Source organism: Lytechinus variegatus, chromosome 9 (genome assembly GCF_018143015.1).
Source record: "Lytechinus variegatus isolate NC3 chromosome 9, Lvar_3.0, whole genome shotgun sequence".
NCBI classification, from domain to species: Eukaryota; Metazoa; Echinodermata; class Echinoidea; order Temnopleuroida; family Toxopneustidae; genus Lytechinus; species Lytechinus variegatus.
In genome coordinates, this window is record NC_054748.1 from 29,056,908 (window position 1) to 29,073,170 (window position 16,263).

The window sequence follows — 16,263 nt, forward strand, 5'->3', positions numbered from 1 at the left end:
CCTCTATGTACACCGGTTAACACCATAGTTTTCGCTGTGTAGAAACCATTGCTCCGCCATTATTTCCCCAAAACTTGTACATGATGACCGTTAAACGTACCTTATTATATATGTCTATATTTCATATATTCATATCAATACAACTGACCCACGGAGACAGAAATAGAACGTGGGTGAGTTATTATAATATCAATCAACCAATCAGTTCTGATTATTACCAACAGCTGGGTGCTTTACCTATAATCAGAAGGCGGTGCCATGGCATTTAGACAGAGGGTCACGAATACCTATTAAAAGCTGACGTCATTTTTTTTTATCTATTTATAGAGTTATTTCAGCAACTTGGCCCACACATTTACTTTTTATACTATTCCTCTAATTTTCACTTTCTCCCTCAGACCAATACCCCCCCCCCCCCGTTTTAATATCCGAAAAATCACAGGGGTAGTCGATCCGGCCCCAAATCCCGTGGTACCGCCACGGATCACAATGATGGAGACAGAAAATATCAGTTAGGAAAAAAATCTATTCCACATGGAATAGCATCTACTATTCACTGGTATTTGCGTAGGCGCGCTGTACAATTCTGGATTCCAGGATATCATGTAGGGCACGCCACGGATGATAGTGTAGTTTATGAATGGTGATGACATTGAAGTCGTATTGATTCCACTTGAATTCATATTAATTTATGAAGGCTGCAAAAGCTTTGTGTACATATCAACAATTCAGTGGGTGTGACAGCGTACACCACGTACTCCAGTCTCCGCTGTGCACAGTTCACCGTCAGTACATGGATGCTGGATGGTCGGGATATTAAGGTAACGCGTATTTAGGTCATAAAACTAGTAACCTTCTAACAAAACCAATTGAAAGCGGAATTTGAGGCAATCACTGCCGAAGGACCTTGCGATTTACATCCTATCCGAAGCTAGTTTACACCCCCATCATGATGAAGAGGCAACGTAAACGCAATGTGGAGAAGAAAACGAGTAGGGTGATATCGTCAACACCCCGTTTCGTTTCGACGTCCTACTCAGCTACCGGTTCGTCTGAAGAGGCTGGGGACGCCTCGTCATCGCTCCTGAGTCCCATCAGCTCATCGACCTTCTCAACATCCACGATGGCGACGCGTACTTCGACATCGTCCAGTCGGAGGTCGACGTCGTCGTCATCGTCGTCGAGATCGTTCGTCCGACAAGAAAACGAACGCGAGGAGATGGTGGCACTGAACGATCGTCTAGCGGAGTACATCGATCTCGTCAACGAGCTCAATCTTGACAGCAGCAGGGCTCAGATCCTCGACATCTCGATCACGGAGGCGAGGAATACGGCGATGACCGACATCAGGGAGATCTTCGAGAAGGAGTTGGCGGACGCCCGAAGACTTCACGCCGATGAGAGAGAAAGGCTAGAGAGAGAGTGTGCCAAATATAAAAGTGAATTGTCTGACATAGCTCCAAGGTAAGAATCTATAGTAGTAAGCTGACTGATGTTTTCACTTTTGTTCATCATTTCCTACGTATTTGCGGCGTAAAGAACATGTATATGATGATTTTTTTTTTGCCCCATGACATTTGCTCCCGCGATAATTGTTCCTCTCTATATTCTACTAAACCTAACATTGGGTGATTTCAAGTTCAGTGTTGACCTTTTGGTGTTGGTGTTGGGTCAATTTTTACATGATTATAACACAAAACATAAAATGAGGATGGTCCCAAAAAGTCACTCACTCGTTGTTGAGATGTCAATAATGTGATCTGAATCAGTTTTACAAACTCTGAATAAGTTTTGGAGCTAGGGGAAGCAATCAAAATTTCAACACTAACACCAACACCAAGGCCAACACCGAACTTGAAATCACCCATTAAACCTATATTGAAAACCCTTAAACAAACTGTACATCTTAGACAAAATGGAGCCCGGAGAAATTGTCGCAGGAGCAAATGTCGTGTCTCCGATTATTTTTCCATCAGTTAGGGGGGCGACGACTTGTAGGTATTTTAGTTTTTTCTCAATTGATTGTTTAATATAGAGATAAATGATCCGAAACCTTTGTATGCTCTTCATGGTAATTTGGTGATTTTTTTTTACCTGATTGCTAAGAAAGCATGAATGCTTGTAAGCAAGCAATCAGAGGACCGACGGCTTAAGGTCCTCTCCGAGGGACTGTGGACATCTCTGCAAAAGTGTGAATGTGGACAAGGTGTGTTCACATTATCGGCTGTTTCCAGATGTACTTCACACTATTAAAATGATCAACTAAACAGTGTGAACATGAATTCCCACTGTGGACACACCTTTTGCAACAGTGTAAGTATTCATAGCGTGTTAACATAGTGGGCTCTACATGCTATGTTAAGTTATGATTCACACCGTTACAAAGCTAATATACTTTAGTGTGAACATGACTTCACGTTGTTTTCCACACTGTGGCACCCACCGTGCTGCACTGTGTTCTTTACACTAGTTGATAATTGATTTTTAATACTAATATTCCATCGTTTTCAGGTTGAAGTCTGCTGAGAAAGAACGGAACGAGGCAAGGAAACGTTTAGCCGATCTCGAGCCTCGGATATCCGAGAAAGATACCCGGATCCGGTACCTGGAGGATGAACTTAACCGGGTCAAATCGGATTTGAACAACAAAGACAAACAACTGAAATCTGCCAAACTCGAGGTTAGTTTAAGGAAAAGAATCAAATGATTGATAAAATCAATCAATAAGCAGATGAATTCATACATTTTTCTTTTATAAAGTAGGCCTATAAACACGTTCGAATACATATGCTCTTTTCTTATCTAGTGCCTACTGGTGGGTGATTCCATGGATCCTACTAGTAGGATCCATGGTGATTCATAAAGCTGTTCGTAAGTTACGCACAACTTTACGAACCACTGGAACATGTTCGTAGCTCCTACATATCAATTACATATAGGGATATTACTAAGCACAAGAAAGAACACAAATCGTGCATAAAGTCATTCGTATCTTACGAACAGCTGTATTAAACACATCCCTGGATATATAATGAAAATATATACAACAGCAGAGCCCCCCCCCCCCCCCCTCTTCTCCTTGCACCACGCCAGACTCAGTCAATTGCCTTTTCAGCATGATGCTCTTGGGTTCTGTTATCATTTATAGCGCTCCATCAAAAACACGAATGATTACGACCAATTAGCATAATTGTTGCACGCGCATTATGTTCAAAACATTGATCAGGAACCAATCAAATCGTTTCTTATATAGATACATAATTCTTCGCGGTAGATGATCATCCAGGTATTTTGATCAAATTATTCTCGGTTCGCGTCTTTGCCGTTTCATAAAGAGGTCACCGAAAGGGGATTTATGTTTTATTCACGTTGATTTATTTTTTTAGAATATTGTATTTTATTCAGTCACTGCCACATGAAATTGAAACAGCTTCCCACACTGTAATGAAAATAAGTGCATGATCAATACCCTATACACAGGGGCCGCGGAATTGTTTTGACAGTGGGGACTGAGGCAAAAGTCTGCTGGGTAGACTAAAATCATAATTAGGGTTAGATGGTAATGATAAGATTGTTGTACTTTGTAGTTTTGGAAAAGGTAGGTGCTGAACTTTCAAACTTCTGAACATGAAAAAATGGTTTCCTATGTAATGGTGATTCCTGCTTGGTGTTATTCCAGCAATAAGCTGTCCTGCCGAGTTCCTACTTGAACAGACACAGACCCAGAAAATATTATGCAATACATCACCAAACTGATAGAACTCACCACGTACATACACAGCAAAAGCTGTGGTGTTAACCGGTGTACATAGAGGACCACACCAGTTATTTTACACCGGTGTTAAATTGGTGGTGTTAGTTTTACACCTATAGGTGTTATTACAACACCTTTTGTTGTTACATTTCCACTCTTTGGTGTTATGTTTAATCTCTAGGGTGTAATTTTAACACCTCAGGGTGTGGTCCTCTATTAACACCAATTGGTGTCAGTTTTAACACCGCAGTTTTTACAGTGTATCACTTGTTTCCTTATATTCCATTTTTCTAAAGTTTGAACGAGTTGATGATAAGTTATGCAAAAAGAGAAATAGAATGGGCTACGGCATTCATGATCTTGTTTCGCCATGGTTTCATATTCGTGATAAGCTGTGTTTACTCTCATTTTGTAACCCCAGCTTCCCCGAGCTGGCACAACGGTTCGCTTTTATGCCTTTACACAAAGAGTTGTCTCTTATTCAAATTTATTCAGTCTGATAAGTATTTGTTTTCAGTAAGTTATATGAATAAGACCTGGCCAGCCTTTGAATATGGTATCTGTATATTCCCCATGGTTGACCTCCTACACTGACGGCAACAATCGATACGTGATCCAAGATGAATTCATGCGCATCTCAGTCAAGGTTATACCGATACCAACGCTTCGGCAAAGATACTCAGGAGTTCCGCAATTAACGCGACGCCGAAACGCGTTCAAGAACATAGAAAACGCATTGCCAAATGGCCTTCATGGCAAAGAGTAGCCTAGAAGTCTTTGTCGAATGCTGGTGAAACCAAATAAATAGCAGTTTCCTCCTTGGCTCTGCACCAAGCAACATGTTTGCAATTTTTCGTCAGCTCCGAAACTGACGACGAAATCGCTGTTTTGGTTTACCAATGATATTTTGACGAAAGCCTCACAGCGTCACTCGACGGGCATTTTTAATACATTTACTCTGTTCTTGAATTCGTTTTGCATCGCTGTACGAAAGCACCTACACTCTACAAACGCTATTTAAAATGAATGAGAAGCAACGCTGTGTAAGTCCGTCATTCTACACAGTATACTGTGTATATACTTTTTATTAAAAGATAACACGTTGTTTTAGCCTTTCAATCTAACAAGTTGTTTAAACTTTTGTGTAATTGTTAAAACATTTAAACAACTTGTTTAACAGGTTTAAACAGTTGTTTAAAAAGTTTAAACAATTGTTTAAAAGATTAAACAGTAGTTGTTAGAGTGACGGGCTTAAGCAACGTGCTTAAAATTTTAAACAGCACTTTTACACTGTATTATTGTTTAATCTTTTAAATAATTGTTTAAACTTTTTGAAAAAAAAAACAAACAATTTGTTGGTTAAGAAAATTGTTGTTAAAGTGACGGGCTTTATAAGCGTTGCTTACAATATAATACAACGTCTCTAAAAGTGTAGTGTTTGCTGGGCACAAACTTCTTCCTCATGCAACACATGATACAATATTTCATTCCTAACTTACTTATGGCTAATCGCTCTATTAAATCCCTCAAAAAAGTTTAGAAATCTGTGTTTGGTCATTAATTTCTCCAGACTCCCAATTTTACACAATGAATATTTTACATCATTCAAAAGATCATTTTTTCTAATGATACCATGCTTGTTATGATCATGCCTTCACGAAAAGAGCAGGATTCAAAAGTGTTGGATGAGGTCTGAATTGAAAAGCTGCAAAACGAGCAGAAATAGTCATGATCAATACAGAACATGATTCTTTTGTCTGTGTCAATAGAGATGAAAATCCATTCAAGTCCCTGCATCTGTAGAGATGGTTCTGCGAGATAACATGGTTTGAGTCGTGGTTTGAAATACCCACGCATGTTTGTCTTGTGTGTTATGTGTCTGCTTGTGCAGAGGCATGATATCATTCAAAAGATCAATAATTTTCTTTAAAATGATACCACGCTTGTTATGATCATGTCATCACGAAAAGAGCAGGATTCAAAAGTGTTGGATGAGATCTGAATCGAAAAGCTGCAAAATGAGCAGAAATAGTCATTAAGGGTCAATACAGAACATGGTTCTTTTGTCTGCGTCAATAGAGATGAAAATCCATTCAAGTCCCTGCTTCTGTAGTGATGGTTCTGCGAGATAACATGGTTTGAGTCGTGGTTTGAAATACTCATCTGCTAATGCATGTTTGTTTGTTTGTTATGTGTTTGCTTGTGCAGAGGTGTGTTTCATTCCATGTTAATGTTGATGTTAAGGTGGATGAAAATAATTAAAATTAACCGCTATGAAACTCATTCATCACTACACTGAAAAAAGAACAATGACTTTCAATATTGTTTCATTTTGCAACTTTTGAATTTTGACCTAATTGCCCCACATTTCAAGACACTGCACCTCCATGTGAACGATAATCACATCATGTAGGGTATCATTTTAAAGAAAATTAAATGATATATTCATAACATATTGATATTTACTAAAACCGATGAGAAATTATCGATCAAAGTAAAAATAAACCACTAAGAAACTTACTCATCACCACGGAAAAATATTCAATATTGTGTCATTTTGCAACTTTTGAATTTTGACCTTGCCCCCACATTTCAAGACACTGCACCTCCATGTGAACGATAATCACATCATATAGAGTATCATTTTAAAGAAAATTAAATGTTCTATTTATTGATATTAATTACAAATTGATATAATATAAAACCGAGGAGAGATTATCGATCAAAATCAGATTTTCAAACTTTTTTTAGTTTATGTATCTCTATGAATCAAAATATTCCTCTATATTTCATATGTTAGTAAATTTACCGATGCTTGCAGTGTTATTGGTTAGAGTTAACAGAATTTAATGATCTTAAATCAATCTACAAAATGTCAAAGTCACAACTACCTCCCAAATCAAATGAATTGTTTTAATATTGCATTTCGTTTTGAAGTATAACTAAATAAATGAATATGGAGTCAATGTGCATGCACCCGGAAACATACTGATTATTATAATAATCGAGTTATTACTAATTACTCCATTATACAAACCGATTCATGTTTGGAATGCAGATGGCATAGAGAAAGCTTTCAAAACCAAGCTAGCCAGCTCGAGGTGTTTTTCACCCAACAATATTGTTTAAGATGCTGCTGTTTTTCTTCCATTTTTCCCCTTTAGATTGAGAATGGGGACATCATTCGCAAACAACTCGAGAAGAAGATACGTGACCTTGAAAAAGACCTTGAACTACAGGAAGAGTACTACAAGAAGGTAATCATCATAATACAAAAAATGTGACGTCATAATAAAGAAATAAGACGTCATAACCCATCGATCTAACGGAATGTACAAAATATTCCACACTTTCAGTTTCATACGAGTTGCACTGTGGCAAGAGGGGAGAATTTTCAGACAGAATACTTTTAATTATACAAACGTGTGTTCTACAATACATTATGATAAAAATGCGCTCAACAAGACCTTAATAATATTTCATTAGTGTATACCTTATTTTTTAAGTTTAATTTTGACATAACTTTGTAAATTACTTTCGTCTATTTATTTCCCATTTTTTTCTACCCCAATTTTACTTTTTCCAATTGTATTTTACCCATGCTTTGATATATTTTGTTTTTCGTTCTTATTTTTGTATGCTTATTTTATGTTGATATCATTTGATATTATAATTTTCCACGGCCTAGCTGAAAAGCAGCTTCTAGCTGAAAGCAGACTTTTTAACTTTTTTTAAATAATTAAAATACAAATACAATACAAAGTCATAGGTTTCAAATGACACTTTAGTATACAAAAGCATCATAAGTATCAACATAAGCGGGGCCACAATTTAATATCCTGATCCTTCATTCGCTTTTCTTGAGCAAAGATCGTAATATTAACAAGATAAACATAAACAATTATGATATGAATTATAAAATAGCTAATTTTATATCATACTTCATGTATAAAAATTCAATCATGTTCACAGACTTTAATGAGATGGGCCCGTATTCTGAAGTCAGGTTTAAAGTTGTAGTTGAAGTATGGAAAGCCAAAAGTATCAAAATTTTTATTAAGTTTTATGTTTCCTGTGTTTACTGTGCTCTTTTCTGATTCATCGATGGTGAAGACAATCATCTATTTACACTTTCTAGACAATCGTGAAAGATTTGAGAGCCAGTGAGCTAAAGTATGATATCTCTACTGCGGGCTCTACTGTTAGTGATTTATGTAAAAATTGGCTATCCATACTTAAACCACAACTTTAAACCTAAGTTTAAGTTAAACCTGCCCTCAGAATACGGGCCATGTTTTTTTTTTATCAAATTTGATTTCTTTTACAGCAACTCGAGAAAGCAGAAGGTGCGTGGGACGAAACTCTGCAAGGAGAATGGGAGAAGTACATTGAGAACTTGAATGTCTCGCTCTTCGAGGACTTGCGGCAAGTTAGGGAACAGGAAATGGCTCAAGTAACAGAGGTGTGTTAATTTTTTATCATTCATTTCTTTATTTCTTTTTCCCTTTTTTCGTTTCTTTCTCACTTTCTTTCTTTAGGTTTGTTTTTTTATTTCTTTCTTTATATATTTAGTACTTTCTCGTTTTTCTTTCTTTATTCCTTTCATTATTTACTTATTCCTCTATTTCTTTCTTTCTTTCCTCCTTCCAATTATAATTTAACATGTTTAATACATTTTTGCCTTTTCCGCGTTCCATTTCTAACAATCTTCAAAATCATTCATTGCCTGGTTGTAAGCCCTTGTTTCTTTACTATCATTCAATATTAATGAATTCGACACATACATATTGCAAAATATTTATAAAGTATTCATCGCATGTTGGCCTAATAGTTGGTGCGAATCATATATCACTGCGCTCTCTGTGGCCCTTTCCCTTACTGTAGTCAGAAGTGGGGGACGTGGAACTGTTTTTAAAATGGGGGGCTGACCATGCAAAAAAATCAAAATCAGATGGTCATTTTTTACGTTTGTACATGGTTTTGGAAAAATGTGAGGGGGGCTGAAGCCCACCAAGCCCCCCTGGTTCCCCGTCCCCTGAAAAGTATTTGAAATTGAAAAAGTGAAATATTGATAAAGTTAATCATTGCATCCACTAACGGATCCAGGGGGGTGCACAGGTGGCCCTTGTCCTCTCTTTTGAGAAGCAAAATTAGAATTTGTAATGTAAGAATGCCACTAAAACATAAATGTGCCCCCCCCCCTTGAAAGTGAAGACCCTTTTTTCGTTTTTTTTGTTGGAAAAATGGGAGGGGGCTGAAGCCCTCCAAGTCCCCTGGTTCCCCATCCCCTGAAAAGTATTTGAAATTGAACAAAAAGTGAAATCTGGATAAAGTTAATCATTGCATCCACTGGCGGATCCAGAGGGGTGCACATCCGGCCCATGCCCCCTCTTTTGAGAAGCAAAATTAAAATTGTAATGTAGAAATGCCACTAAAACAGAACTGTGTCCCCCACCCCTTGAAAGTAAAGACCTTTTTGTTGGGGGGGGCTTGTCAAGTTAAATTTTTCCTCGGAAAAATGTACCCCCCCCCCCTTTGGAAAATTCTGGATCCGCCCCTGATTGCATCCACCATCTTTTATCTTTTGAATTCAGGAAACGGAACTGACAAGACTGTTGACTCGTATTAAGGGATTCGGTGTAAGTGAATTCGCCTCCGAACTGAGGAAACTCAAGACTGATATCAACATGAAGGACCAGGTGAGGAAATGAGAATAAAATTACAGGCATGGTTTGACATATGAAACATATATAAAATAAAAAAAAAATCGTCTTCTTTTAAGATACAAATCGCATTTCATTGAGAGGAAATTATTAGTTACAATGAAACGAAATAAAGATATGATGATGATGATGATGATGACGATGATGATGATGAAAGGTTGATAATGATGAGGAGGAGAAGGAGGAGGATGATAAAGATTATGATGATGACGACAATGACGACAAAGATATCATCATGATTTTCCATTGAATTCTCCGAGCTAACACAAAACCCGAGTTATGAACCGATTTAATCATAATCACGTCCACCATCTTCATTATCATCATCTCCCTCGTCCAGTCGTCCTCCATCTCATCCTCTTCATCATCATTATCGGTCATCATCACTATCATCGTCATCATCTTCATAATCATCATCATCATCATTATTGACTGTGACACGTTTATTGGTATATTGATTATAATCACATTTCGTTACCAGAACGACACGCTCGTCGCTCGAATCCTCGATCTCGAGGCCCAACTACGGAAGGAGCGCGAAGCCCACATCGAAGCCCTGAGCGCCCGTGATCGTGAGATCGAGGAGGTGAAAGAAATGGTGGCCGTGCGCGTCCGGGAGTACAACGACCTCCTGAGGATCAAACTCAGCTTGGACAAGGAGATCGCGACATACCGCGCCCTGCTCGACGGCGGGGTAGCAAGGTAAACTATGATCGCAATAGTTCCTGGCGTCACACCTGTGTAATTTTGTGCTTTTAATTTCAGTAAAAAAACGTATTGAAATAAGAATTAGAATAGGGGAAGAAATTATTTACTATCAGTTCTGTAGAAAGGAAATATATTTGATTTCCTATCTGGTCGTCACAGGATATGTCGACCGACTCATGTTATGAAATAAATCAACAACTGTATGGGAACTCCCTTGACGAGATTCATCACCCGAAATTGTAAAAATAACCCTTATTCTTCCGCCGTTAAATAGTTCCAAAAGCAAACTTTAAGTGAAAATCTGTTCCTCATATGGACAAGAGAAGTTCATTTATTGCCCTTTCCAGCATTAGTGCGAGATGGCGAATCATTATGCATGCACTTTCATCAATCACCTATAATTTGCGTGTGAAACCTATAGTGTTAAGATTGCACTGTCATGAAATATAGTGCACCTTACTCGTCACCAAACTTTTGAAACTGCCCCTGAAACTTATCCTTCCCACTCAGAGTCCCACTGAGAGGGACTCAAAGTACCCCTGACAAGTCCCCCCCCCCCCCTATCTGAAATTATGCATCAGACCCTTTTCACGTATCCATGGTTGAAAAGTATACTAATTTTCCTAATTTTCCGCAATTTTGATACCCTTTCACTGTGCGCGAGTACATCGCATGAGATTAGACTTTTAAAAGCATAATACTATTTATAATAATGCAATCATGTTTTATTTTAATACACCACAAAAAATCAAGGTTACGGAAGAGAACCGCACTGAGTGATTCTATTCAAGAAAGCTCGTACCCTCGGATTCAACCCTCGACCAAGCGACGTCGTGTGAACGATGAAGTCCAGGTCACGAAGTCATCGACCACCAGCGGATTGGTGTCCATTGTCGACACCGACAGCGATGGCAATTTCATCAAACTGCTCAACCAGACTGATTCGGTGAGTAATCTGTTTAGCATCATTATTCTACAGATGATGACACCGTGAACCTATACAAAGATTACAGGAATATTATATTCTTTAAAAAAATAATTGAACAAAATATATTTGGAGTTGAAAGTCTACACAGCAAAAACAGTGGTGTTAACTGGTATACATAGATGACCACATCAGTTATTTTACACCGGTGTTAGATTGACAGTGTTAGTTTAACACCTATACATGAAGGTGTTATTACAACACCTTTGGTTGTTGCATTTACACTCTTTGGTGTTATGTTTAATCTCAAGGGTGTAATTTTAACACCTCAGGGTGTGGTCTTCTATGAACACCAACTGGTGTCAGTTTTAACACCACCGTTTTTACAACAACCTCTTAATTTAAGCACTAGTGCTAATCACATTCAATCATGGAAAGAAGTGATTTTTTTTCATCGAGATGCAAAAAGTGGCAAAATCATTTGGATCGCGATCATGATCATTTTTGTTGTCATTGTCGTTGTTGTTGTTGTTGTTATGTCTGGTCGATGTAAATTTCCCGCATGCCCACATTTCACATGTAAAATTTAATAATCTTTCAGTACCCGTATGGCATGCCTTTGAAATTTCAGATTCGTTGATATGTCAGGCATTCATGTTGAATTCATATTTATGCAACATTGAAAAAAAAATTGAGTATAAAGTCCACTCTAGATCCGGTCCAGAGCAAACGAACGATATACACTGAAGCTGGGTTAACTTATAACACAGTTTTATGGAGTGCCATGCAGTTTAACAGTTTAATTTACCAAGCTTATCCTATTCACGCGTCTCATAAAGTTGTCCAAAACAGTTGTGCCATGAAAGGAAAACATACCGGAAGAAACGAAAATATAATGAATAAACGAATTGGTACATTTTCTTTGCCGCGTATACATGGTATATGAGAAAACTGTAGTGAAACCAAGCATTCCATGAAAATGTAGTCTCAGACAAGGGGAGGGGGTTACAGTGATTCAATTAGCCCCCCCCCTCCTTATTTTTTCATACCCAAAACACCCCTAATATTTGACCCCCCCCCCCCCTCCCTAAATAATTTTTTTGAAGTTGAAGACTTTTTTTTGCTTGTCAATCTTATTGCGATAGGAACTGACCTAAAATTGTTGGTGAAAACCTTTCTCTTTTTTGTTGTTGTTGTTGTTGTTGTCAACATTCCATTCAGCTTGAATTACCCCCCCCCTTCCCCAGTTTAGAAAATCATGCGTACGCTACTGCATGGTGACAGATTATCGTTGAACTAGGGTAAAACCTCGGTTTGATTATTAAAATATCATCCATGCATATGGTCCATAATCTCAAAATGACCTCACACTTGTCTTGCTCCCCGGGTTCACCCCTATCCGCACAGAACCAATCCATTGGCGGCTGGGAGCTCCAACGAATCGTCGACGGGGCGCTTGTCTCGACCTACACCTTCAACAACAGATTCTCACTGAACCCCGAACACGAGGTCACGGTCTGGGCCTCAGGAAGCGAGGACAAGGTTCAAAACTCTCCATCAGACGTCGTTTCGTCGGACACAGAGAACTGGGGGAAAGGGTTTAGCACCGAAACCATCTTGCTACGCCCCGATGGAGAGGTAATATATTCCACTTAAGAACAAGTTTCCACCTCCCCCCCCCCCCCTCTCACTCGCTCTCTCTTAACAGCAAACAACAATCATTAGGGAGATTAAGATTTCGAAACCTATCTCAACTCTGAAACGATTCTTTAACGTTGCCCCCCCCCCCCCTCCTTATCCATAATATCCTCTGAGGGAGGGCGCTATGGATTATGACGTCATACGCATGTAAGGTCTTTCCTTCCAGTGAGCTCAGTATTCTCTTTTATTTTTATTCCTCTAGGTAATGGCTAAATGCGATGAACTGAGAGAGCACGTTAATAATGAAATTGTGGAGGTAAGTAAGTCTTCTTTCTTCTTCTTTATGCCATTTTGTTTTTGTTGCTATTTCACAGGAGGAAATGTTGCATTACGAATTAAATATTTGGTAAGTGTCTGGTATGACCTTATTAGCCGACATTAATCACTAAGGACCCTCCTTCTAATTTTTCTAGACTTGGGTTGTCTTCGCCTGGCTTCTAATTCTTATCACACACACTGTCACAATCAATCCCTTCCCGGACAGCTTTTTGGGGGTGCAACAATTTGAAGATAAAGGCATGAAGCTAATAGCTCAAGTGTTTAAAACATATTTGCGATCCAACATTACTAGCGAAATGTTCAGGGAAAGCTAGCGAGTGGCAGTTTTTTTTCTTCTGATTATTGTCTTTATCCTTTGACTTATGTCGTGTTAAACACTTATATTTCAATCATTCATTTTCCCCAGGTCTGCTTATTTTTTTATATTAAAACCTTTATCATGTATTTAATATTATTTCTCTCTCCAATTTTCTTCTATATTTGTTTCTCTCTCTCTCTCTTGTTCAATCTTTGACTTTTCATTCATTCTTCTTTTTTCTTAATAATTTTATCTTTAATTTTTTTTTGGTTTGTTTTTTCTACTCTCCCCTTATTCCTGATCCCCTTTCTCCATTAATAAACTTATTACAGTCGAGTGCAAGGGAATTCCGACCATGCGTCGTCATGTAAGCATAATCTCAGACATCATGTTAACGGCCGAAAGTTTACAGCCTTCATCACTCTACCGAAATTTACCTCATGCACATGATGTCATAGTCTCATAGCGCCCTCCCTCAGAGGATATAGGAATACGCGTAGACGGAGTTGTCAGAGATACGTCAGCTGCAAATCACCATCTCATGCAAAGTATTAGTTTCGGTCTCTAAGATGGTGACATGATAACGTCAATGCATAAGGTCCTTACTGAAATATATGAATATTTCATACATTTCGTGAATATTCATATTTTTGTTATTTTGTTTGTTTCGTTTTTAAAGGTGTATCTAGTACGTAACTATTTGAAATTTAGATTTTAGAGAATAGTAGCCAATGAACGCCCGTCACTTGCATTCACTGTATGCATTCACTGTATGTATTATATTTGATTTCTAGGAAAAACAACATGTTGTGCGAATTCAGTCATTACAATAATACTTTAGTATTGTGACATGGTCGCTAGAAAATAATTGATCAGAGACAATTTATTGGTATAGAAACCATATCAGTTACATTCCAATCTGATAATAAATCAGTACTGTTTTAAACGTGCCAGACAGAGGAGTATTGTGGCACAGTACACCCGCCGAACAATTGCGAAATAAACAATTCCATTCCTAAATCATATTTCTTCATGAAAGCGAAAGGACTAGAAATGCAATTGATCCTATTATGCAGGTATTACGTTTTACTCGGTAGAGAACAACAAAGACCCTTCGCCAATCCATCTCGAAATATAAGGGTTAGGGTTGAAATGCGTGACAATTATTTCGTCTTACAATTTTCATGCTTTTCTTTCCCGTTTCCTTTCGAAGCCCCCATCACTTCAAGCTCCACGCTTAAGATGGCGGTCTCCCAGTGCTGCACTCGCCCAGGTGAGGTGAATGGGTACCCGGTAGGATTTTTCCTTGAACGCTTTAGCGCCTATTAATATGGCGGCTCAGCTACAGCCGGGGTAATAATATGATACCAGTTATCAAAGCGCAGTAGAGTATATGCACATAGTAGCTGAGCTATATAAATGGACCTATTATTATTATTATAACTTACGATATTTTATGTATTTTTTAGTTTATACATACATGTGTTTTGAGAGAGAGAGAATAAAAAAATCCATGGTAAATTCGTATTTGGCTCAGAAAATGCTACGTTAATAAATGTTATCTTTTTGCTTATGTTTATTGTTATTGAATGCTGATAAATAATAATATTGTATATGCTTTGTTATTGAAATTTGTAAATCAAATCAAAATTAGGATTAATGTCAACATGGTTAAGGTAAATGTTGACGATCGGGTTTAAGTTCGGTACAAATTGTGGATTTTCAGTACGAGAAATTTTCACAGGAGCATTGAAGCTATCCAATTTTTGACAGCCTCAGTGTGTCTTAATATGGTGGATGTCATCTATCGGCGGATATAAATGTAACGAATTTACAAGTTGCCGGTGTGATTTTAACCCTATTTTAGGTCAAATTGGCAACATCTAATAATTTTTCAATTTGATTGCACAAATTTTTTTTATATTTGGTGTCGGAGTAGTTTTACCAATGTATTATTTTACATTTTCGGCGTGTCTTATTTGATAATAAATGCGTGAAACCAACATTAGACTTTAGATTCTTTCAGTTTGTTAAGCAGTCAGTTAATGGTACCATACGTAGGCTCTATATGCATGCATACATACACATAACGCACATACCCCTCCTCACACATACTTTTTCAACATGTTTTTATTAAAGATTTTATTCAAATGATTTAAATAAACTCAAGATTAATACTTATAACACAATTTACAAAGCTTCATTTTATATCAACAAGAATATACAAACATATTTACCAAGAAACTGAAGCAAATAATGATGGAATGAAATGCCTTCAAGAACCATTAAAACTTTGAAGTTTAATTTAATGACATTGATGGATTAGTTTTTCTCAAACCAATATGTTTTTTAAAATTATTTTTGTTGCTATTTTTAGAACAAACCTTTCTTCAGGGTGAACTTCCCCTTTAACTCCACAGATCATGGCACACCCTCATTCACTCACAATCAAACATCCCCGATCACGGTCTCCTGGAAAAAAAAATGCATTGGCTCGGTGATAGCTGAATACCTCGGTCAAGGATTTCCTGTAAAACGTCGAACATACAACCGTGTTTTCAAGTTCCAAAACATAACAAACATATTGGAAATTAATTAAATTACGAACAGCGTCGGCTGCAAAAATTATCAGAAACGAAGAAAAACATATGAATACATTATAAAAAGGGATTAAATACCGATAGTACATTGTATGAACTAAAAAAGGTGGATAGAGGATATTTGAGAAAAAGATAGACCATGAACATGATGAATTAAAATAAGTTATGTCTGTTTATAAATAAGATAAATAATGAAATGCTATGCAAATCTCAAATTGGGTAGTTCAGCTCATCCATTTATTTTGTACTTAGCAGGAATTAGTGTTTTTCTTCTT

The 16,263-nt window shown here is 37.6% G+C and overlaps 1 protein-coding gene across 1 annotated transcript; it reads left to right on the forward strand.

The window, feature by feature from the left end:
- Positions 1-555: 555 nt before the first annotated feature.
- On the forward strand, positions 556-14,071 carry LOC121422084 (lamin-B1-like). Its single transcript, XM_041616891.1, has 10 exons — positions 556-1,464; positions 2,512-2,680; positions 6,919-7,011; positions 8,082-8,216; positions 9,349-9,453; positions 9,959-10,179; positions 10,939-11,131; positions 12,518-12,748; positions 13,014-13,067; positions 13,721-14,071. Exons 1-10 carry the CDS (start codon positions 950-952, stop codon positions 13,757-13,759), a joined length of 1,755 nt encoding a protein of 584 aa, XP_041472825.1. The 5' UTR covers positions 556-949; the 3' UTR covers positions 13,760-14,071.
- Positions 14,072-16,263: the final 2,192 nt, after the last annotated feature.